The sequence below is a fragment of the Fringilla coelebs genome (genome assembly GCF_963513975.1).
Source record: "Fringilla coelebs genome assembly, chromosome: 24".
NCBI classification, from domain to species: domain Eukaryota; kingdom Metazoa; phylum Chordata; class Aves; order Passeriformes; family Fringillidae; genus Fringilla; species Fringilla coelebs.
This window is the reverse complement of record NC_140050.1, coordinates 4,826,332-4,848,449: the sequence shown is the minus strand read 5'-3', so window position 1 is coordinate 4,848,449 and position 22,118 is coordinate 4,826,332. Positions and strand designations below refer to the sequence as shown.

At 52.9% G+C, this 22,118-nt stretch overlaps 1 protein-coding gene across 2 annotated transcripts in view; it reads left to right on the top strand.

The window, feature by feature from the left end:
* Positions 1-21,152, top strand: part of CELF5 (CUGBP Elav-like family member 5) — a gene marked incomplete at both ends in the record, with an annotated part of 33,097 nt that extends 11,945 nt beyond the window's left edge. Inside the window, 10 exons of one of the 2 annotated variants that reach the window (XM_084221118.1) lie at positions 5,963-6,014; positions 12,255-12,383; positions 12,943-13,022; positions 13,959-14,105; positions 18,438-18,582; positions 19,171-19,317; positions 19,531-19,593; positions 19,681-19,764; positions 20,782-20,925; positions 21,025-21,152. In XM_084221118.1, coding sequence (XP_084077244.1) covers positions 5,963-6,014; positions 12,255-12,383; positions 12,943-13,022; positions 13,959-14,105; positions 18,438-18,582; positions 19,171-19,317; positions 19,531-19,593; positions 19,681-19,764; positions 20,782-20,925; positions 21,025-21,152 — 1,119 coding nt within the window. Of the gene's footprint in view, positions 1-5,962; positions 6,015-12,254; positions 12,384-12,942; positions 13,023-13,958; positions 14,106-18,437; positions 18,637-19,170; positions 19,318-19,530; positions 19,594-19,680; positions 19,765-20,781; positions 20,926-21,024 lie in introns of both variants that reach the window. The other variant, XM_084221117.1, reaches the window with a different exon arrangement.
* Between the last annotated feature and the right edge of the window lie 966 nt (positions 21,153-22,118).

The following is a 22,118-nucleotide window of genomic DNA, read 5'->3' as shown; positions in this document are numbered from 1 at the left end:
GTGCAGGCAGAGGGTCCCTGTGCCTGCTCCCTCTGTTACATCAGCAGAGATGTCTTTTCCTGGCCACTGTCATTACCTGCCATGGGGCAGGAGAAGGGCATGGCTGCAGCAGCCCAGTGAACCTGCCAGCACAGCCAGGAGAGGCTTGTGCAGGCTCTGCAGAGCTGCTGAGTCCATCAGCTCAGACACTGCTGCCCCAGGCTCTTCCCTTCCCTGCTTTTTTGGGGTCCTTGGAGGCTGCAGCTTGTGCACAGAGAAGCCCCTGAAGGTGCTCACTGGGCCAGTGGTGCACCTGGGGGCACAGGGAAAGGCTCAGGGTGCTGGGTGTCCTTTCAGTGGAGAGATCAAAGCCAGATGAGTGTGTGCTCCCAGCTTTTCCATCTGCAGCTTTCTTGCACTTGCTCAGGGGAACTTGGTGACCCATCTCACATCATCTTACTGCTGCTTTTTGCAGGCTTTAAGCCCTAAGCATTCCTTGGGCCTGCTAAGTGTCCTTCAGTGGGAGTGACAAATGTGACAATCATGGACAAGTCTCTGAAGCAAAATGCTGCAGCTGACACAGGACTGTGGGTCCATGGCTTTCTGGAGGCCAGACCAATCTCTTGTGGTCTTGATGAACTTTCTAGAGGAGTTTTTGGGTTTTCAGTTTAATCAGCCCTTCAACAATCTTTCTTGCTTGTGCAAAAAGATGTAGCTGAGCCATGCAGGCAGAAGCTGTGTGTTTTTTACTCTGGGATTCACATCCTGCTTCTGCCACAGACTTTCTGCATGATCTTCATCACCACATGCCTCAATTCCTCCACCTGGAACACACTGCTCATAATTATCCTTGTCTCCTCCATAGCAGGATTGAATGAGGTGAATTCATAAATAGCCTGTAGAGCTGTGCCAGAACTTGGTACTATTGTTGTTCATGTTTTTGTATGAGACAACCCCTCTTTCTCAGGGAAGGATGGTTCTCCTGGACAGGACTAAGGCACACTGAGATGTCAGAGGGAAGATGCAAGCAGGATACTTGAGCACAGAGACTGGCACCAATCCATCCCTGCTTGCATCCCCAATCAGAAACAGAATCCAAATGAACAAATTAGCATTTAGATTTATGTGCTCTGCCCAGTTAGAAGTGATTATGATCATTCAGGCAGGGCATTTTTAACTGGCCAGAGGAGGACAGCCCACAGTTTGTAAAGTGGAGAGCCTAGGACCTAATTCTGCCAGTGGCCTTGGATGCCTTTTGGTTCCTGCCATCCCAGAGGAGCCAGCCTGCATTGTGTGCTTTGTACACTCTGCTTCTGACCCTCTTAACACTGTGAGGTTCCCCTGCATTGCACCTAAGGGGCTATTTTACATCACTTACTTGTAATTAATAGAGAGGCTTGCCCTGCTGTCTCAGGGGGCTTTTTCCTTCCATCCAGCTTTTTGCAATTTGAAAGCTGAAGAAGGGGGATCTGGGAATCTTCTCCTTGAAGTACAGGGCTACCAGATTGCTGAGCTGACTGATAGCTCATGCTGGGCACTGATTAAACATGGGGAGCCAGTTCACCTCCACAAGTCTTTATTTGGGGTGTGATGAGAGAAGTGGTGCATTTTGGCCTTGGTGAGACCCATAGCAAAGCTCCCTCTGACTTTAGGAGTGCCAGGATGTTTGATGCCAGATTTTTGTTCTCTAGAGGTGAGCACAAAGGTGGGGAGCATTTCTTCAAAAGCAGAGGGGAAGCCCAAGCAGAGCAGGGTTCCCTGCTTCTCTGTGCTGCCCAATCCTGGGATTGGGGTGGATGAAATCCAGACACTTGCAGCAAGGCCTCTGAGCCTTTCCTCTTCCCTGGAAGTCTCTGAGCTGCAGTGACCTCCCTGTGGGTGTCTCCTCACTGTTCTCAGAGGGCTGCACAGGACGTGGCTGCTGTGCTTTGTGTGACACTCCTGAGGTTGGCTGCCACATTGCTTCCCACCAAGAACCCCCCAAAGAGCCAACAAGGGCTGCAGGCTCCTGAGAGGCACAGTGGTGCAGGCAGAGAAACCTCTGTGAGAGCTGCAGGGTAGGGACAGCTGTGCTGGGGAAGCTGTGTATCCAGCCAGGAGGGAAATGTGAGTGAGAAGCTGGAACAGGGCAGTAGGAGCTTTGCTGCCCATCTGGTGCCCACTGCTGCTCCAGAGGATTTCCTGAGTGCAGTGGGTCATGGAGCTGACAGCCCTTACAGTGGCAGCAGCAGTGGGTAAGGAGGACCCTGAGGTGTCAGGGTGAGGGACTGGGGCAGGGGACATTTGGCCCATGATGTCCTGACAGTGTGTGCTAAATGTTAATGTGATATTCTTAAGAAATGAAGACTAATAGTGCTCAGCTGAATAATTTAACAGGGAAGATGAAGCTCAGCTTGTGAGGCAGGTGCAGGCTCATGAATCATTTGCTGGAATTCTCCATCCTACACATGTGCTCACCTATGTGTTCCTGTGTGGTAAAAGGCATCCATGTCTTTCCACTCTGGGAATTTAAGGCAGGCACATCCTGACTGCTGGATTCTGGGCCCAGCTGGGGATGTACAAATACAGTTTTCTTATTCAGGTGTGCTCTCTGATTACTGTGCAGCCTCAGGTGATGACTGGAGGCCAGGAGAATTTGTACTTCCAGAGTTGGCTGTGTAAGCCAGAAGTGGGTCCTCCCTGCTGCCCTGTTCCTCTCTTTCTCCCTCAAATGAGAGAGGTAAAACTTGACCATTTCTAGGTGTGTTCTTGTAGGGGACAGAGCTCTTTGTCTGAGACCTGTGTACAGAGTTGAGGATCCCCCAGGGACAGTTCTTGAGGCCTTAAGGTGGTTGGGTTAAAGCTGCTGTGAACTCCCTCTGCTTGAGAGGCCTTTGATAATTTGTTCATCTTTGGTGGCAACATGACACATAGAAGGATGGAAGTGGTGGTGTCCCACTCCATGGAAGCCTCTTGTGTGCAAGGAGGACCATGGCTCCCTCTGCCTCAGCTGGGAGACCTCCTGTTTCAGGAGCAAGCTGCCAGACAATCCTGCTGCTCTTCTCCAAGCCTCAGCATCTGGACAAATTTCTTGTATCTTGTTTTCTTCTCTTTACTCATATCTTCCAGAGCAGATAAAGATCAGCCCAGAGACCTGACCTCAGGTTGTTGGGTGTCTCTTAAAGTCACTGGAGGTGGCAAGGCCTCTGGAAATGGGCAGGGGGGAAAGTCTTTCAGTGCCCAGCCCAGGTGCTGTTTCAGGTGGGCAAGAGAGGAGCTGTGGCCATAGCTGGGCCGTGCTGGGGGTGCTTCCTCTTGTAGCCCCAGGCAGGAGCTGCCTCTGGGTTTGCACCATTGCTGTACTGGCACTGCCACCTCACTGCCAGGGCATCGTGCTGTGGCCCAGCTGTGGGCACATCAGCTCACTGGGTCAGTGGCCCTGTGGGATGCACTCCCCCAGGGTGGCAGGTTTGGTGGGGTCACCACCCCTGGGGTCATGTCCCTGGGATGGGGGAAAGGACAGAGATGGACAGATGGGGAGAGGGGGCCCCTTCCCCAGAGATCATATCAAAATGTCTCTTTTGTGCAAAGCAGAGGGAATGCCCCCAAGAGCTGGTTTCCATGGCAACTGCAAATGTCAGGTTCCATGTGGTGAATAACCGTTTCCATGACAACACCTCCTTTATCCTAGGTGCTGGGAGCTGGAGTGACAGCCCTGTTGGGGGAGGGGACAGGGAGATGGCCTCAGGTACTTAACCTCCCCCTCTCCTCCCCCCATCCTTCCCTCAGCCCCTGCATCCCTGGGAGGGAGGTGCTGGATGTGTGTGTACTGCATTTCCACAGCATCCCTGCTGCCCCTCCTACCCCCAAATGGCTTTGGGGGCTTTGGCTTCCTCACAGAAGCTGAGATCCCAGTCTGTGCCTCATCTCCCTCCCCATCAGTTCAGTTAGTTTAGCCCTGGTTTTGCATCCTGGGTAGAAACAAAACTATTCCTTGGTGCTGGGGGAATCCATGTCCTGGATGTGACGTGGCCAGCTGCCTCTCCTGGCTCTGCAGGGAGCTCTCTCTTCTGAGCACACATCTGGCCTGCCTGCCCTCTCCCACTCAGCCTGCTCCCACAGCTCTGCCAGCCTCAGCTCACACAGGCAGGGTGCCAGGGACCGTGAGCAGTGACAGCAGCCTCTCAGCAAGGAAATTGGAGGCTTTGTGCAACAATCTCTGACCTCAGACTCCTGAATCCCTGCCCCACATCCCACTCAGCTCAGGAAAGAGGTGCCAGGCCCTCAGCAGCTCCTGGTGAGTTCCAGTGCTGCAAGTGCTGGGGCCACGTGGCAGAAACAGCAGGGCATCAGGAGCTCTGGAAATCCCTGCAGCTGAGCAAGAGTGGGGAAAGGACCTGCAGCCTCTCCCTCTTCCCTAAATGATTCAGCAGGCCTTGGGGCTGTTGTCTGTCAAGGTGCAGCATGGCAGCAGCGTGGCCTTCCTTTGGGGAGCTGCCAGCCCATCCCTGGGGCCATTTTCAGCAGCCCCATGATCAGTCCTTGAGGCAGGAGTGGTGTGGACCTGCTCCCAGCCTCTGCTCATCCTGCCCGAGGTCCATCAGCCAGAGGAAAACAGCTTCAGAGCCCCCAGCTGCCAGGCTGTGTGCCATGCCATGCCAGCTGTCACCTCCTGGTTGGCATCTCTGTCCTGGGAACTGCAGAGCCACCTCACAGGTTTTCCTCCAGCTCTTGGGAATGTGGGCTCTGCCTCTGGTTTCTGGCCAGTCTGGCTCAGCCACCACTTGGAGACTGACAGCTCTCCACATACTGCATGCTGGCTTCTAAACACATTTCAGTTGGTGACTTTTATGGCTTGATTTCATTTTCTGTTTTGTTGCTGTTTTTCCTCAGGGGTTTCCTAAAAGAGGGGGCAGACTGTGCCTGGACCTGCAGTTTGTGTGCAGGCCTTGCCTGCAATATTCTGATTGTTTTTTATTATGAATGTCACTGATTCAGGTCACTGTCAGCCTCTGTGACTGATGCTGAGAGACATGGAGTGAGATGTGCTGTGAATGTGGAAATCTGCCCTGTGCACCATTCCTTGGAGGATATTCTGGTGCAGTTGGATCCTGCTAGCTGGGAAAGGAGGCTACAGCTTGTCAGCTGCCTCTCTGGGCAGCACAGGACACACAGACCTGCCAGCAGATGAGTTTTGCCCTGCTTTTCAAAGCAGACAATTAAAGCTGTGTGTTCTTTAATGCAGCTACTTCTGTCTTAGCTGGAGAGTCCCCATGCCATGTGAGCTAAACTACCCTTCAGGCTTGTTTGTGGTTGGATTATTGCTGATGACACTAATGGCTGCAAGAGAAGGAAAAATCTCTTCTCCACACCCAGGCAAGAGGAGTTTTGCCACTTTCAACCTGAGCATTGCCCCTGAGGGCCAGAGATGAGAGATGTGGCTGGAGAGCAGCACTGCCCTTCTCAAGAGCTTCTCTGGTGCACAGAGCTGTCTGTTGAGGGCTGGGGAAGGGGGAACACGGCAGCCCTGCTTGCTGTGCTGCTTCTGGCCAAGTTCAGAGGCAGTGTCTCTTCCCTGCTGCAAGGACAGTCAGTGGCTCCGTTGGGTGACGTGGCCGTGCCTGCACTGAGTCAGGACAGACACAGGAAGAGCTTCCAGGCACAGCCTCACCTCGGGCCACCCTGACCACTGTTCAGTCACATGGTGATGAGCTGCTTCTTCTCAGAGTCCTCTCTGTGCTGCTTGCAGCAGCTGAGGAGGCAGAGCTTTGTGCATGGTGGGCATTTCCAGGAGAGCTGCTCTCTGGGGCGAGCGGCTGAGCGGGGAAAAGCGCCAGGTTCCTTTTGGAAAAAATGCTCCCTTCTTCAAGGGTACTGCTGGCCATCACAATGTCTTGGTTTCTCTTCTGCCTCTCTCCTCCCTGTGCCCTGTTGACAGTGCCTTCAGCAGCCTGTGCTGGGCACTGGGCCAAGCAATAACCTCTGCATTTCTGTTCCCTTGCAGATGGCGCGCCCGATCCAGGTGAAGCCTGCGGACAGCGAGAGCCGTGGAGGTAGTTGTCATCTCTCCTTGTTTCTCCTTTGGTGGCCCTGTGCTTGTAAGGGGGAGCAGGAAATGAGACACGGGGTCCTGACTCTGCCTTCCTCTCTGTGAGGAGGGGTCTGTGTGTGGCAGAGAGCTGGGGGGCAGGAGGGCAGTGTAGGGACACAGCTGACAGCACACCAGGTCCTGAGGGCGATGATGTGGCTGCCCCCTCCACTCTCTTCCCCAGCTATTTGAGGGTGCCATCAGCCTGGCAATGTCTGCCCCAGGACATTACTGAAGCAGACCTGTGTGGCCCTGGGGCTCCTGAAGCCTTTGGGAAGAGGTTCCTTCATTCCTACACCTGATCAGTCCAATAAGAGCCAGATCCCTGCAGCAGCACTGGCTTTTTAATGTGTTCAGCTCACTGGTCTGCAGCTCCCTCCACTGCCTCCTCCATCACTGCTGAGCTGTCTCAGCCCTGCCACTCTCAGTCCTGCAGCAGCCCCCAGCACATTGTCAAGGCCAAAATGCTGTTGCAGAAAAGATCACATGATGGGGAAATAATGTCTGAAGGGAAAGGATCCTGAGATGGAGGTGCTGTCAGCCTGCAGGGGACAGCTTGGTCAGAGCAGCATATACTAAGAAGTTCAGAGCTGGAAGGCTGGGAACAAGAGAATCTGGTAATTTAGTGGGGAGCTCTCAGCAGCTCAAATGCCTCCTCCAGGTGGAGAAGGTTTGCAACTTCAGCCCTTTCCAAGTCCATTAACTCATTTTGCTTCTTTTCCTTGCTTTACTGATCTATTTCTTCTCCTTTTCTCTCCATTCCTACCTCTGGCTCTCCATGCCCTGTGCTGTTGGTGCTGCCCCTGAAAGCAGTTTAGTAGAGGCCAGGGGAGGGTTTGTGTTCTGCTGTTTGTGCTGTGGGACAGCATTTTATTTAGATTTGGAAAGCTTTTGTTTTACATTCCCAAACAGTTTGTAGTGACTGTCGCTGTCAAGAACATGAGATATATTTGATAATATTTTATGTGAATGTGTGTATTTATGGTTGGGTGATACTCCTTAAAAAAAAAAAGTCTGTTTAAATCAGATAGACTCTGTAACTTTTGGTTATTTACTTGTACACCTAAGTTTTACTGAGGTCTGGGGATTTTACTTCAGCCCCTTGGTTTAGGGTTGAATTTAAGGTCCTTATCTGTGCTATAGACAATAAAAAGAGAGCAGAATCTTCAGGGTGTTCCACTCTCACTGTTGGAAATGATGTTGAGAATGGATGAGAGATCCTTTAGAGATGTCTGCAGTGGGTGGTGTGGGGAGGGCTGGCTTCTCACTGAGACCTCACATTGCCTCTGGATTCAACCACTGGGTTCAGTGCTTCCCCTACCACATTGATTAAAAAAAAAAGAAGTTTATGTGTCTGATGAGTGCAACTCTGGAGTCTCTGGTGTCTAATCAGGGCTGAGGCCATCTCTGCATCTCTCTTCTGCTGGTGGGGCACTACTGGGGGCTCTTCTGTACACACCCACCTGATATGAAGGTTTGGGATCTGATATCTCTGATGCCTCTGTCAAATTGAGCTGGAACAGCTCAGCAGGTTAAAAACCAGGGTGCTGATTTAGAAACAAGCTTTTGGCCGAGGCACTGGACTTTGAAATCTCTAAGTTTATGAAAAGTGCCACATTCCCTAATGGTTGCAAATGTCAGAACATCAACTCTGCTTCCCATGGACAAGAACAGAAACCTTTGGAGTCTGAGCACCTCCCTCCAGGCTCCTGGCAGAGCCCAAGAACAAGCAGCTCCCACAGGATCCATGACAAACTGGATTTTTTCCTGAGGCAGGAGCAGCATCAAGACAGCACCCTGTGTTTGTCTGAGACAGGTTGCTCTCCTGAAATGTTTCTGTCCTGATGCTCCACTTGTCAGAGAAGTGGCTGAACAGCTTTGCAGATGTGAGAAGAGCGATATCACTACAGCAGTAATCCCACACTGGCAGAAGGTGAAAGAAAGGTTTGGGGCAGGGCAGAAGTGTATGGAGTAGGAATTTATCAAGGAGTATCTGCATGCATCAGTGAGGCACTGCTCTGCATTACCCTTGAAGGGAACCTCTTTTGTACTCACCAGGGACTGACATTTCTCAAGTGAAGCACCCTGAATTAAGAACATGGAGTTGGAACACCAGAATTTATCTCTTGATCTGAGAGATGCTCATTTTTCTGCCCAAAGGGGCAGGTTTGGCCAAGCCCTGCAGGGGCTGCTCAATGCTCCTGCACCCTGCAGAAGAAATTCACTACAGAAGGGTTGCTGTCTGCATTAGTTCAGAGTGGGCCTTGTGATGTTGGGCCAGACAGTGCCAGCTTTTCCTGCTCTGCTGGGAGCCTGGAGAGCCAGGAGGAGGGGGCAGAGGAGTTTGTGTGCTTGTCTGGAGCACTGGGCTGCAGTGATGGGCATGAAGGTAACCCAAGCCTTCAGCACTGCCCAGGGACAAGGAAGCTCTCTCTGCTTCCAAGGAGATTTGCTGCATCCCATCCACAGCCAGGAGCTGGCTTCCCTCTCTCCCTGCTCCTGCCTGCTGCTGGCCAGATGACCTGAATTCACTGGTTTGTAGGAGCTGTGTCCAGTGCTTGTGTGCTCTCCCTTGGCCACAGCACTCAGCCTCAGCCCCTGGTTTGTTCCCGGGTACCTCCATCAGCAGCGTGCTCTGTGCTGGCCCCTCCTGCTGACGGTGCCCAGAGCACGTTTCCATGGGAACTCGACAGTCAGAGATCACAGTGAATTTCCCTGCTTGCTGGACAGCACGGGAAATTGCCAATCAGAGGGTGAAAAGCAGGAGCTGTAGAGAAAGTGAAGGGGAAAGCAGCAGGAGGGGAGGGTGTGCTGTGCTGAGGAGGGGAGAGAAGAGCTTCCAGTGCTGCAGGAATCCCTGTGGGGAGCTGGAGAACGATGGAGCTGATGACCTGAGAATGCCAGAGGTTTTGGGATCAGCCCTGAGAGTGCCAGAGGGTTTGGGATCAGCCCTGAGATGGTTTGGGATCGGTGGTTTTAGGATCACAGCTCAGGTGGAAGGGAAGGGTTTGCAGCATTCCAGCCCTGCTGGGAGGGATGAGTCAGCCTGGATGCCGTGGGAGAACAGCCCTGTTTGGAAGCTGACGGAATCGAGAGGATCCCAGATCATGGGTTGGGCTCCAAGATGCAGAGGTAGAGGTCAGCAGCAGAAAAGCCCTTTCAGAGGTCCCCAGCTGCTGCAGAGGCATCCAAAGGGAACAAGCTGGATCATTTTCCTTAATGTGATCTTCAGAAGCAGGCTGTATGAAGCAGGATATTCACTATGAAAAAAATCTTATGGTGCAGAAAAGATTCCAAACCCATAGGTGTGTGTATTTATATTTGGCTTTATAGCTTAAGTCCTTAAGGTGTCACAGTTCTAACCTGTGCTGCATAGCCAGGAAGACTGGCATTTTTTTTCCCCTTCCAAATTCCAAAAAGCAAAGCTGAAATTCTCACATGAAGGCAGGACTTCCAAAAGGTTCTGTTAGTGAGCCCTGTCAGACAGCAGAAGCCCTGTAAAGCTGCAGGGACGGAGCAGTCACTGTTTCCCATAGGGCAGGGTAAAGAAAAATGCTTTTGATTCAACAGAAATGGTGTGAGGAAGAAACCACAGGAATTACCCAGGAAATCTGAGGGGGCTCTGAAGGAGAAAATACTGACTAACTTGTAATTTGATGTTGATTTGATTGCAAGGTGTAGGATAACTCAAAACATCTCAACACCCCCTGCCCCAGCCAGCCAGAGGTCCCTGAAAAGCAGGGCAGGACCATCAGGTGCATTTCTGGCTGTCAGATCTTAGCCCACAGTTCAAAGAACAGAGGATTATTTCACAGCACCAAAGTCAGTGCAAATGTTTCCCAATGTATTTTTCCCCTGTGCTGATGATTTTTGAAGGAGCTCCCTGTGTTTGCCACCCAAAGGCTGCAGCATGTCTGAGTCAAGGCCTGGTTGCAGCTGCAATGGAGATTCAGGGCAGAGGAAGGAGGAGCCCTCCACACCTCCAGTGTCCCCTGCCACGGCCAAAGTGGGCTCACATCTGACCCCAGCTGATGTCAGTCACACCACAGAGCTGCTGCTCCTTTAGTTTTCATGCTCCTCTTCACTGCCCAGTCAATCTGTTCCTGTCCAGTCCCTTTTTTTTTTTCACTCTCTCTGTTCCAATCTGATTTTTCACCTCCTCTGTGTGCTGTTTTCTGGTTGGTTTGACCACCAGCACTCCTGAGCTGGCCCTTGTGGGGGCAGGTGCTGTCTCCCTGCTCAGAACAGCACCTGCTTTATCAACTCCTGTGCCTTGGCTGGGGATTATTGGGCATCACCAGTTTGAATGGACTCAATCAGCTGAAATAATGTCTGCAAAGGCAGCCATTGCCATGCAGGTGCAGGGAGGAATGTAGAAAGAATCACAAGGAAAACAGAAGGGGATGAAATTCCCATGGGTGTAGTTACCCAGGGGTTCATGAAAATGGGGAAGCTGGGAAACCTGGCTTTAAAAAAAATATGCCAAGCCATATATTTCAGCCACTTGTAGTTACATAAATCAGGAGTATCTGCTTGGGAGTGGGTTAAGAGCCACTTCTAACACTTCATGTGTGTGGTGGACACAAGTGGCACATGTCTGCCTGGGGCTGCAGGAGAGCTGTGCCTGGCTGAGCCCCTGCTGGGGCTCTGGGCAGGGTGAGGTGATTCCTGTGGTGGCTGCCTGCACATTCCTCTTGCTCACTGAGGAATTTCGTTCTGGAAGGCATCCCTGGGGGCTGGGGATGTACAAGTGTGTTCCAGGGGTGTGTGAGCCCATTAGTGCTGCTTGTGTGCATCTGCTTTTCTGTAGGTCCTGCCTGTGTGTGCTGGGTGCATCTGTACCTGGCTGAGCAGCAGGGAAGTGCCTCCCTTCCTCACCTGGGTGGGAACCCATCCCCTGAGCCCAGAGGAGCAGGGCAGGGGCTGGGGCCAGCCTCGGTGACAGTGTGAATGTGTCATGTGCCATCCTTGCCTGGCATCCCTCCAGAGCACCCCCCTGGAGCTGCTGTGCTGCTGTAGCTCCAAGACCTGTTGTTTTTCAGGTCAGTGCACTCTGAGGCAGAGAGCAGCTCCCTTGCTATTGCCCCTGTCACATTGCATTGCTGTGTGTGGAGCCAGCCCCTCTGATCCTGTCGCTAACAATAAGGAATCCTCTGGCACTGCTGCTCCAGAGCCACCTCCTGACACGTTCCCTCCTGTGGGTCCTGTCTCCCCACCCAGATCTGGGCCAGTGGGGGAGGGTTAGCTCTGTTTCCTGGCAAAAACTGAGGCTGGAACATTGGTGTTGTGCTGTTTTACTGCTGTTCACATCAGGCTGGGGAGGATGCTGCCCCAAACACTGCTGTGTTGTGCTTGGCTGGGCAGCATCAGGCACGGGATGGGCTCCTGTGGGTGCTGAGGTGGGCAGAGAGTGGGAGAAGGCACTCTGCAGCTTCCTTGCCTTCACACTTACCCATCCCAACAAAACCGTAGCCCTCACTTGTTTCTTTGAGGAGGAACCCAGATGAAGGCTGAGCTCAATGTCCTGGATGTGTTGGCCACTGTGCCAGCTCCCTGCCAGTGTGACATGGGTGCACAAAGCCACAGGGGAGAGGGGAGCTGGGACCATGGAGCTGATCTTGGCCTTCACCCAGCTGTCTGGGATTGGGATGATCCCACAGTGAGGCACATTGGGACCCAGGATTGCAGGGTTTGTCCCAGGCCTGGGGAGGCAGCTGGTTAGGTTGGAGTGGGGAAGGGCAGATGGAAATCAAGGTGCTTGGTTACATGGCAGCTAAGGAAATGGTGGGCTTGGAGAGAAGGAAACAGAAGTCAAAGGTCCTGGAATGTATCACCCTGCCTGGGTTGGTTTGCTGTGTTACCTAAGGCACCTGTTGGACTTCACCTGCTGATCAGTAGAAATTGGATTGCCCTGACAGTTTTTCTTACTATCATTTCTTTTGGATTATTCAAAGGAAAAGGCTCATGAGTGAAAGAAAATTATTAATCCTTTGTTTTCCATTGGGGAGGGTAAGACAGGGGAAGCCACAGAAACCCTTGAAGGTGTGACACCCTGCATTTTCACCCCTGGAAGCATCTCAGCCAACAGCAAACCATTTCCATGCCAGGCATGTCTTTAACAGCAGACTGTTTGTGCATAAGTGTTCCTCTCCTCCTGCTCTGGACTGCAAGCCTCATAGAAGGTTGATGTTTCTGTGTTTGCCCCTAGGGGACAGGAAGCTCTTTGTGGGCATGTTAAATAAGCAGCAGTCTGAGGATGACGTGCTCCGGCTCTTTGAACCGTTTGGGGTCATTGATGAATGCACGGTGCTCCGTGGACCTGATGGGAACAGCAAAGGTGTGAACCCTGTGTGTGTCCTGCCCTTTGTCCCTGCCCTGGGTGGTGCTCACCGGCCTCACCTTCCCCCTGGGGCACTCATTCCCCTCCCTGTGTTTAGGGAAACCCATAAACCAGCCAGGAGTAGGGAGCAGGGCAGGATCCCTCTGCTGCCAGGAGGGGTTGGGGAAGGTGGGCAGAGACTGAGGGAGCAGGAGGAGAAGCAGAGCAGGGTGAGTAGCTGAGCTCTCGTGAGCCTGTCCTGTCCAGCTGGGGCTGCAGGTTGAAGTGTTTGTACCCACAGTGAGGAGTCCACAGAGGATTTGGGGAAGAGGTGATCAGGGGCAGGGGTGGAGATGGTGTCATCATCTGTAGAGAATATCATTGAAGTAATAATTTGAGGCCCTTCCTCTTTTTTCCAGGCTAGAGGACTTGGGATGAGTCATCCTTTTTGTTCCCTGCTTCTTTGGGGTGGCTTTCCTTTGCCTTACCTGAGACACAGACACTGTCTCTTGCGTGATGGCACTTTCACAGCAGTCCTGTCACTGCAATCTCCTGTGCTCTTTCTGTCCCTTTCCAGGCTGTGCTTTTGTAAAGTTCTCATCTCACACAGAGGCTCAGGCAGCAATCCACGCCCTCCATGGCAGCCAGACAATGCCCGTGAGTATAAGGCCAGGGGACCTTCCCTCTTCCCAATCCTTGTCCCATTTCCTGTTCCAGGGACCTCCCCACACTCTCCAAAAACCGTGACAGGTTCAACAGCAGTGTCCACTGGTGTGGCTGGGAGCTGTGTGGGTGTGTGTGTGTGCTCCACTCAGAGTGACCATCCTGTCCCCTGGGCTGCTCTTTGTGCCTGTGCTCCTCCAGTCTGGGAGGGACAGCACAGCTGTAAAAGCTAAATAAAAGAGAGCCAAAAATCAGGCCATGATTTTGTCTTGGAAACAGCGACCTGTTCAAAACTGAGCAGGGGGAAAGCTGACAGTTCAGCCACATGGGTGGTCAGGGCTTCAGTGTCTGAGCACTCCTTGGCTTCTCTGATTTAGGCAGCAGAGGAGGCCCCTGGGGCGGGCTGGGTGTGGGTGGGAGCCCTTTGTGCTGTGTGGGATTGTGTGGCTGGAGCTGTGCAAGCGGAGCTGCAGCTGTGGCCTCATCTCTGGCAATGTCCAACCTGAATTTGGGGCACCTCATGGACAGGACAGCGCACTGCTGCAGCCAGGGAGTTCCCAGCTGCCAGGAGCTGCTCTGCCTGTCCAGCCAAGCTCATGGTGGTGCCCTGAGTGCTCCTGGCTGCACCATCACCTGGTGAGCGCAGCCAGGGATGTGTGCATCCACGTAGGCAGCTGTGTGAGGCTCAGGTGTGAGGGGAAGGGTGTGAGAGGGAAGGGCTGGATGGACAGACAGATGGGGAAAGGCACAGCCCAGGTTCCAGGCAGCTCCCCAGCACTTCCACACCGATATTTGCTCTTCTGCTCCTCTTCCCACTCCTCTCTGCTGCCTGTCCTGCCCCGTCCTCCCTTGGCTGACCGCTGACTCTCTGGCTGTCCCACGCCTCTTCTCCTCTCCTGCCTCCTCTCTGTCTCCTCTCTCTGTGCCTAGGGTGCCTCCTCCAGTCTAGTGGTGAAGTTTGCTGACACAGATAAGGAGAGGACCCTGCGCCGTATGCAGCAAATGGTGGGGCAGCTGGGCATTTTCACTCCATCTCTCTCCCTGCCGTTCAGCCCATACAGCGCCTATGCGCAGGCTGTGAGTATCCGCGGGGGAGGGGGGGATGCAGCCCCTGGGACACCTCCAAACTCAGCTCCTGCAGCTGTGGGAGAGCTCCCCAGCAGCTGGCTGGCTCCTTTCAGCACTCAGCTGCCTCGTCTTGCAGAGTTTTTGTGTGGTTTTCTGTTGGAAATGGGGCGGGGGGCAGGGGAGAGCTGGAGCCTCCTCAGAGTGAGCCTGGGATTTCTCTGATGTTGTTGGAGGTGTTGGGAACAGGGCAGTCATGACCCATTTCCTTTGTGGCTTGTTATGAGGAGAGCTCAGAGCATTGGTTCCTGCAATACCAACCTGTGAACCCTTCCTCTGGCTCTGTGACACAAATGTGTGTCTCTCTGGGTTTGGAGCAGCAGGAGAGCTCTGGGACCCAGCTTCAGGAGCTCCTTTCTCTGCTGAAATTCCCAGGAGGGAATTTCCCCCAGTGCTGCTCTTGGCTCCCAGGTTCTCTCACTTGGCCAGTGGGACTGTGGAGTTTGCAAAGTGCTGGAGAGGGAGCAGTGGGGAGCAGAGAGCCAGAGGTGTTTCAGCAGCCTGGCTGTGCTTTGGGTTTTAGTGAGAGAACCTCCTTGCCTTGGAGGATGGTGGCAATTGCCATTGATGTTCCAGGTAGGTCCCAAACTCAACAAGTCCCAGATCAGCTGTGGTGGAGCATTGTTTGAGCCTCCTTGGTGACTGTCATCTTCAGGTCTCTGCTGACAAGTGTAAAGCCCACGGAAGGAGGCTCAGAAATTGCTCAAGGCAGGAGAGATTCTTGTGTTGACAAAGAAGTCAAAAGTAGATACTGTTACTGAAAGTAATTTCCTAGGGGGGAGTGCAAATAAACCTGTTCTTCTTTTGTGTGTGGACACCTCTTCTCCTCTGGCTTCAGCAGCTCCTTGATGTGCCTTCCTTTCCTTCATGTGACAGAGGAGGAACTGCTTCTCAATTGTTGGCTGTTTCTTCAAAGATTCCCCAGAAACTGCCAAATGCATTTTAAGTGTGTGGCAAGAGTATGGGTGAGAAAAAAAAGGAAATACATATGAGGCTCTATAACTTTGGGGGAATTTTCAAGCCAAACAAAGAACTGATCCATCACAGATTATTTGAAGAGCCCTTTGTGACCAGGCACCACCTTTTGCCAGGATCCTTCTTTTCTGTGCAGCCCAGGAGCCAGCTGCACCTGAGAGCAGAATTGAGCCAGCCATGAGATGATCATCCTGCTGTCCTAGGGATGGCTCTGACTTGGGAATGGTGGTGAAGGCAGGGATGGACCACACAGTGAGGTTATGGTGGCAGGAGCTGCTTTATCAGCTTGAGGTGCAGGCTGTGAAGGGAGGAAGAGCAGTGAGAGCTTCCAGACTCAGCCTTTTAATCTTCAGGAGCCCTGCTGGTGCCAAGAAGGCAGTCAGGTCTAAGCTGTGCCTCTTTGCTTGTCTGCATCTTCTTTCTCCCCAGTTGTGTCTGTTACTGTGTTTCTCTCTGATTCTTCACTGGCCTTCCCTCTGAGACTTTGTTTTGGCTTTCCCCTTAACTCAAGGCTCAGCCTGTCTCCCACTTTTTGGGGATTTTTTTCCTTCTTTTCCTTTTACTTTCCACTGGGTTTTGTTCTCCTATTTTTTTTTTTCCCTGAGGCACTGACCTCACACCTGACTCTTTTCCTCTTGTGCCATCCCCATCTTTGGTCTCCCTTCTGGAGGAGAGATCCCAGCCACTCCTCACACACACCATCAGAGGGAGAGGGAATCAGCCCTCTGGAATGCCACCTAATTTCTCTGAAAGTGAGGGGAAAAGAGAAGGATTTCCATGCTGAATCTCCTTTTGGTTCCTCAAAATGCTCTGCCATGGGCAGCCCTTGGACCTCTGCTAATCCAGAGCTCAGGAGAAGCCCAAAATCCCTCATGCCTTCCTCAAACTGGGCTTGGAGGAGTAAATGTTGCACCCAAGGTGCCCCCAGGGCTGGGAGATGCAGCTGAGCATTCTGGATTCTGAGCATTCTGGATTCTGAGCATTCTGGATGTGGCTGAACCAGACTGACAGGAGCAAGAGCTGCTGGGGGGAACTGGTGCATCAGAGGCATCACAGTTCTTGCAGCCATCATTTCATACACAGCAGCTTCCTCTCCCTGTCCCCACGGGGTTTGCTGAGTTACCAAGCCAAAGTGGTCCCCAGGGATTTAGGAAGAAGTTTGGAGCCTGGGTTGTTTTTGTTTTGTTTTTAGTTGTCTGTTTTAAATGTATATTAATAACCTTCTTCAAAATCTATCTCAAACATGAAATAATCATGCACTAAGTTCAGTCTAAAGTTATTCAGATCTATGCAAATATGCAAAATAAGGTGCTTAAAATGTCAAACATTGCATGTTAGCTGAAACTGTGTGGAAAAGGCTCATCTGGGAAGTACAACTGGCCAAGCATCTGAAAGCAGTTTATGGCAGTGCTTAAATCAGGTTTTGATCCCAGGTGCTTCTGCAAATGAGTTCATTTTATTCAACCAGTTAGTTCAGGTGGACTCAGGGAAAAGTTTGGGAGCTGAAAAAAAAATTATCAATAAAAGAAAGGCCAAAAATCTTAAAAAAGAAACTAGAGCAATTTACTAAGTGCTTATAATGCTTGAGTTTTTCTTGTCTATCATAAATCAATTAGTTCCAAACACAAAATATAATTTGTTCTCACCTCCCCTCCTTTTATTTCTGCTCTTATGGTTCATTATGGTAATTTTATATAAGTGATGAGAACAGTTCCAGAGTGCCAGTTTGGTGCTGCTGTAGCCTTGGTCCAGCCAGAGCCCAGCACAGAAATGAGAAAAGAGATCAATATTCACATAGTGAGTAGGAAATGTGTTGGTTCCTGCACCCTGGAGTGGGGACAGGAGCAGGAGCTGCTGGGGCTGTGCCCAGGGAGTCACTGGAGCCCTGGCTCAGGGGGCTCCCAGTGGCAGGAGTGAGTCCAGGGGAGCCAGGGATGCTGTGGGTGACCTGAGAGGTGCTACCAGGGCTTGTCCTTCCTGGAGGGGCACAGGAGTGAGCCCTGTGCTGTCCCCTGCCCCAGAGCCCCATGTTGGGACGGGCTTGGGAGCACTCACCAAAGGGAAAGCCAATTTCACCCCATGGCTGGGCTTGTTCCAGCTTACAGAGGCAGCCCTGCCATCAAATTCCTCTTCCTTTTGTGCTGAAGCCACGATCAGCTTCTGTGTGAGGAAATTGGGAGGTTTAGCTAGCCACAGACCTCTCTCAGTTAGCAGATCCTCCAGCTGCCTTTCTGCCTTCAGCCCTGGGTGAGGGGTGGGTTCCTGGAGAGTTCTGTGCTTGTGTTGCAAAGCAGACAGTGGGATGTGGCAATGTCAGGAAGATTTTTGGTGTTTCCTTGGGTTTTGCCCCTTGTGTCCCCCCTCAGCTCCTCCTGAGGAGCTCAGGTTTCCTAAGAGCCTGTGCCTCCCCTGCTCTTCTTGCTTGATGTGAAGACAGAGCTGATAAAGGGAATTTTGCATCCAGAGCTAAGTCTTCTTTGCCACTGCCCTCTGAGGGCATCTTATGCTCCCACTGATGGTCAAACAGGACCAGAAGGATTTTTTTTCTTCTCTTAACCCTCCTCCCAACCCTCCCACCTTTCCTTCTGTACTGTGCAGGTGTGTCATGGCACCACGAGGAGCTGATGTCCCCCAGCCCCAGGTGCAGAGCAGTGCCAGAGCTCAGGGGTTCGTGGGCCAGAGCTCTGAGGGCAAAGCAGCCACGGGAGCTGGGCCTGGCACAGAGCTCTGCCCTGCCAGAGCAGGATCTGCTGGTGGAGGCTGGGCAGAGGCAGAGGGATCTGGGCCCTGTTCCTCGAGGCAGAGCTGTGTTATTAAATCTGCCACTGTCCTGGCAGAAGTGGCCAGGGAGAGGGGCCTGTGCCTGGCAGTGCAAAGGGGAGCTGGTGCTGCTGGGTGCCAGGGGCACAGCCCTGAGCCGCTCCCTCCCCTCTGCAGGAGCTCTCTGAGCCCCAGGGCCTGTCCTGGTGCCCTTGCCCGGCTGAGTGAGCCACAAGCCCTCGGGGCTGCTGGGCCATGCAGAGGGTGAGGCAGGGGGTGCCCAGCTGTGACCCTGGCTCTGTGTTCTGGGCTGCCCCCTGAGCTGTGTCCCAGGGGTGGCCACTGTCCCAGCTGGCAGGGACAGCAGCTGTGTGAGTACAGGGCTGCAGGGAGCCAGTGGGGGAGCACAGCCACCACTGCCCACCCCAGCAGCTCTGGCAGTGTCAGGGGAAGCTCCAGGGCAGGTGGCAGGACCTGGGGGTACAGCCTCCCCCAGCTCTGCAGGGCCCTGGCAGAGGGAGGCCCTGAGTGCACGCTCCTGCTTTGCAGCTGATGCAGCAGCAGACCACGGTTCTCTCCACCTCCCACGGCAGCTACCTGAGCCCGGGCGTCGCCTTCTCCCCGTGCCACATCCAGCAGATCGGGGCCGTCAGTCTCAACGGGCTGCCAGCCACTCCCATTGCACCAGCGTCAGGTGAGGCCTCCCCCGGCAGGGAACTCCCAGCCCAGCACTCACAGGGCCCCCCAGGTCAGACAGTTCTGCACCTCAGCAGCTCCATGAGCACCCTGCAGTCCCTGAGCGCAGCAGTCTCTGCTCTGCACAAATTCCTGACACCCCCCTGACACCCTCACATGTTCAGCACATCCTCCTGCCCTGTGGTTGTGCATTCTTGCTGCAGTTTTAGTACAGGCCTGGGTTCCCAGCAGTGCATTTGGCTCAGATCAGCAGTGCTGCTGTTCATGATCATCCCACAGCAGTAATGCATGTTGGATTCAAACCCTGTCAGAGCAGGCATGTGTCCTGCCAGGTGCTGTGCAAACCCAGATCAAAGATGTTCTCCCCCAAAGCTCTGACAGCACTCAGGACTGGCAGTTCTTCTCACACTCTTCCCACCAGTGCTGCCTCTTCATTTTGTGAAGGCTCCAGTCTGTCATCCCCATGTGCCAAATAGAAGAGTTAGTGGCTTCATACACAGCAGTCTTGCCAGGCAGGTGGAAGGGGGGAGCAGGGGCTTTGTGGGACCTTGACTTTCATGGGCTGTCCTCTCTTCTTGTCCTCCAGGGCTACATTCACCACCTCTCCTGGGAACAGCAGCCATGCCAGGACTGGTGGCACCCATTTCCAATGGATTCACTGGAGTGGTACCATTCCCAAATGGGCATCCAACCTTGGAAACAGTTTACACCAATGGCCTTGTGCCATATTCAGGTATTGAGAGCAGTAAAAAAAACCCCACATACAGAGACCTTTGGAACTGCAATTAGCTCCTCTTTTCTGGATTCTCCACACTTTTGTAGCTCCCTCCCAGCCAGGAACTGAGACTCACTTGGGGGCGAGGGTGGGAAACAACACAACACACACAAACACTGAATGCATGAGTGATTCCCTTTGCTGTGCTTCTGATTGTGTTTTTCTCTGCAGCCCAGAGCCCTTCAGTAGCAGAGACTTTGCACCCAGCCTTCACAGGAGTTCAGCAGTATGCAGGTACCAGCTTCCCTTGTCTCCCTCAGGCCCTTGTGTGGCTGACCAGATCCTCAGGTAAATGGTTTGTTCTGTCTCTTTGGGCTACAGCTGTGTATCCAACCACCACCATCACCCCCATTGCACAGAGCATCCCCCAGCAGCCTCCCATCCTGCAGCAGCAGCAGCGAGAAGGTGAGGATCACACTGGGAATGGGGGTGGGATTTGTGGAGCTCATCTTCTGCACAACAGAGCCAATGCAGAGGAGATAGCACTAATTTTTGTCCACTGATCTTTAATGCTGGAGCTGGGGTATGGAAACAACCACGTGTCTGCAGTGAGTGGGAAGGATCACAGGATGTTTCATGACCTCACATCTGGCCAGATGCTGCCAGGTGCAGAGGGGCAGTAGGCCCTGGAACACCTTTCACACCAAAGGGGATGAGAGTCAGCACCTTCCCTGTGCAAACAGACCTTCCCAGGGGCAAAGAGCACTCATCCCCCTCTTTGCTGGTGCCACAACCACAGTGGAATCAGTCAAACCAGCCTCTCCAATGTGCTCTCCTCTCCTTCAACCTTCATAGCCTACTGAATTTATTTTCAACTTACTTCAAAACTGGCTTGATTTGGGGGCAAAGGCATTGTCTCTCTGCACCTGATTGGTAGAGCAAGGGTCAGCAAGGGAGCAGCTTCTTGTGCTCCTAAGGAGCAAGGGAAGGAGTGGCCAGGACCAGGTCAGCCCATAGACTGGATGTGGCAATCCAGGAGGTTTCCAGTTAATGCTGTGGCTTCTGGACTGAAGGCAATGCTGCAGGGAGTGCTACAGCAGCAGCTTTCACACAGCAGTGTCTGCCACTCTCCTAGGACTGGGACAGCTGTGAGCTCTCACCTCAGCTGATTTCCTTCCAGCAAACAGCACCCAGACACTCAGAGTTGGTTGTGTCCAGCACCCTGTGTAGGAACTGGGCAAGCTTTGAAAGAGAATCTGCTCTCCAAAAACTCTAGTTTTGTAGAGAGTCTCCCAGTTGCTCTTTGAGAGCCCTCAGATCCCTTGATGGACAGTGACAGGGACAAGCAAGGGGAGGTCAGAGCAGAAGGAGGCAGTGCTAGGGCTCTCCTCCAGTGCTGTGCTGTGAGTTGAGCCCATTTCTCTTCCCCTGCCCTTTGGGGGCTTTCTGTTTTGTCCTTCTCCATCACCCCCGTACCTGCAGGTCCTGAAGGCTGCAATCTCTTCATCTACCATCTCCCCCAGGAGTTTGGAGACAACGAGCTGATGCAGATGTTCCTGCCCTTTGGCAATATCATCTCCTCAAAGGTGTTCATGGATCGTGCCACCAACCAGAGCAAGTGTTTTGGTAAGTGCAGGCAAGGGAAACATGATCAATAACAATGACACTCACACTGGGAGTGGCACCAGCAGTGCCATTGTCACCCATCCTGTGTCCTTCCTTCAGGTTTTGTGAGCTTTGACAACCCATCCAGTGCACAGACTGCTATCCAGGCCATGAATGGCTTCCAGATTGGCATGAAACGCTTGAAGGTCCAGTTAAAACGGCCCAAGGATGCCAACCACCCCTACTGACAGCAGTGAGCAAGCAGGAGTCACTTCTGCAGCACAGGTAAACTGTCCCCAGCAGGGCACAGCTCTGGCCAGGCTCCAGCTGCTCCCTGCAGAGTGGGAAGCCAGGAGTGGAGGCTGTGACACAGCTGGAGGGGCAGAGGCTTCACCTCAGCTGGGTGGCCAGAGCAGGCCTGGAGATGATGGCCAGGTTCAACAATCATCAGTCAGGCAAATTTGTGGCTGTGGGGCAAGCCCAAAGCCAAACCAGAGAGTCAAGATCAGGGTCAGGTCTAGGGAAGGTGAACAGGGTCAGACCGAGTCCAGTGATTGCCAGGCAGGTCTGTAATGACAATAACAAACACTGAGGTGGGAAACCAGTCCAGGGGTTGGAGCCCAGCTAATGAGATCCACGGAGAGCACAGGCCCGTGGGCAGGTGGGGACTGGCATTTCCACACTGTGTATCAGACAAAGGCTGGTGGCACAGGGCTGTAAGGAAACTCCTGGAGCTGTGGGCAGTGTGGACAGACAGTGCAGGTGGGGCTGGTCAAGTTCATCAAGGCCTGTGAGTGCCCTGACAGGCAAATGGTTCCAGTGGCCTGATTGTGCAAGGTTTTACTCTGCTGTCCAAAAAGCTTTTGACTGCCTAGAAAGGTATTAAACCCCAGTAGTTAGTCTGCAAACAATGCTTTCCTGGGGTAAGAAGAGACAATCCCATGATTCACAGGGATCACAGAAAAGCAGAGAAAAAGTGAGACCCTTGAAGGGCTGCTGTCCAAGAGCCAGTTCCTGCCAGCCTACAGAGGGGGAGCAGGGGAGGGCTGATCTGATTTGGGTCAGAGTCCTCCATGTTTAAGCAGCAGCAGCAGCTCAAAGCCTGAGGTTTGCACAGATGTCCTCCTAACCTCCCAATTCCCTCCCTCCTCCATTTCTGTTCAGGTGAAGGGAAAGTCCAGAGGAAGAATTTCTGCTTCAGGTTGATTTTCAGA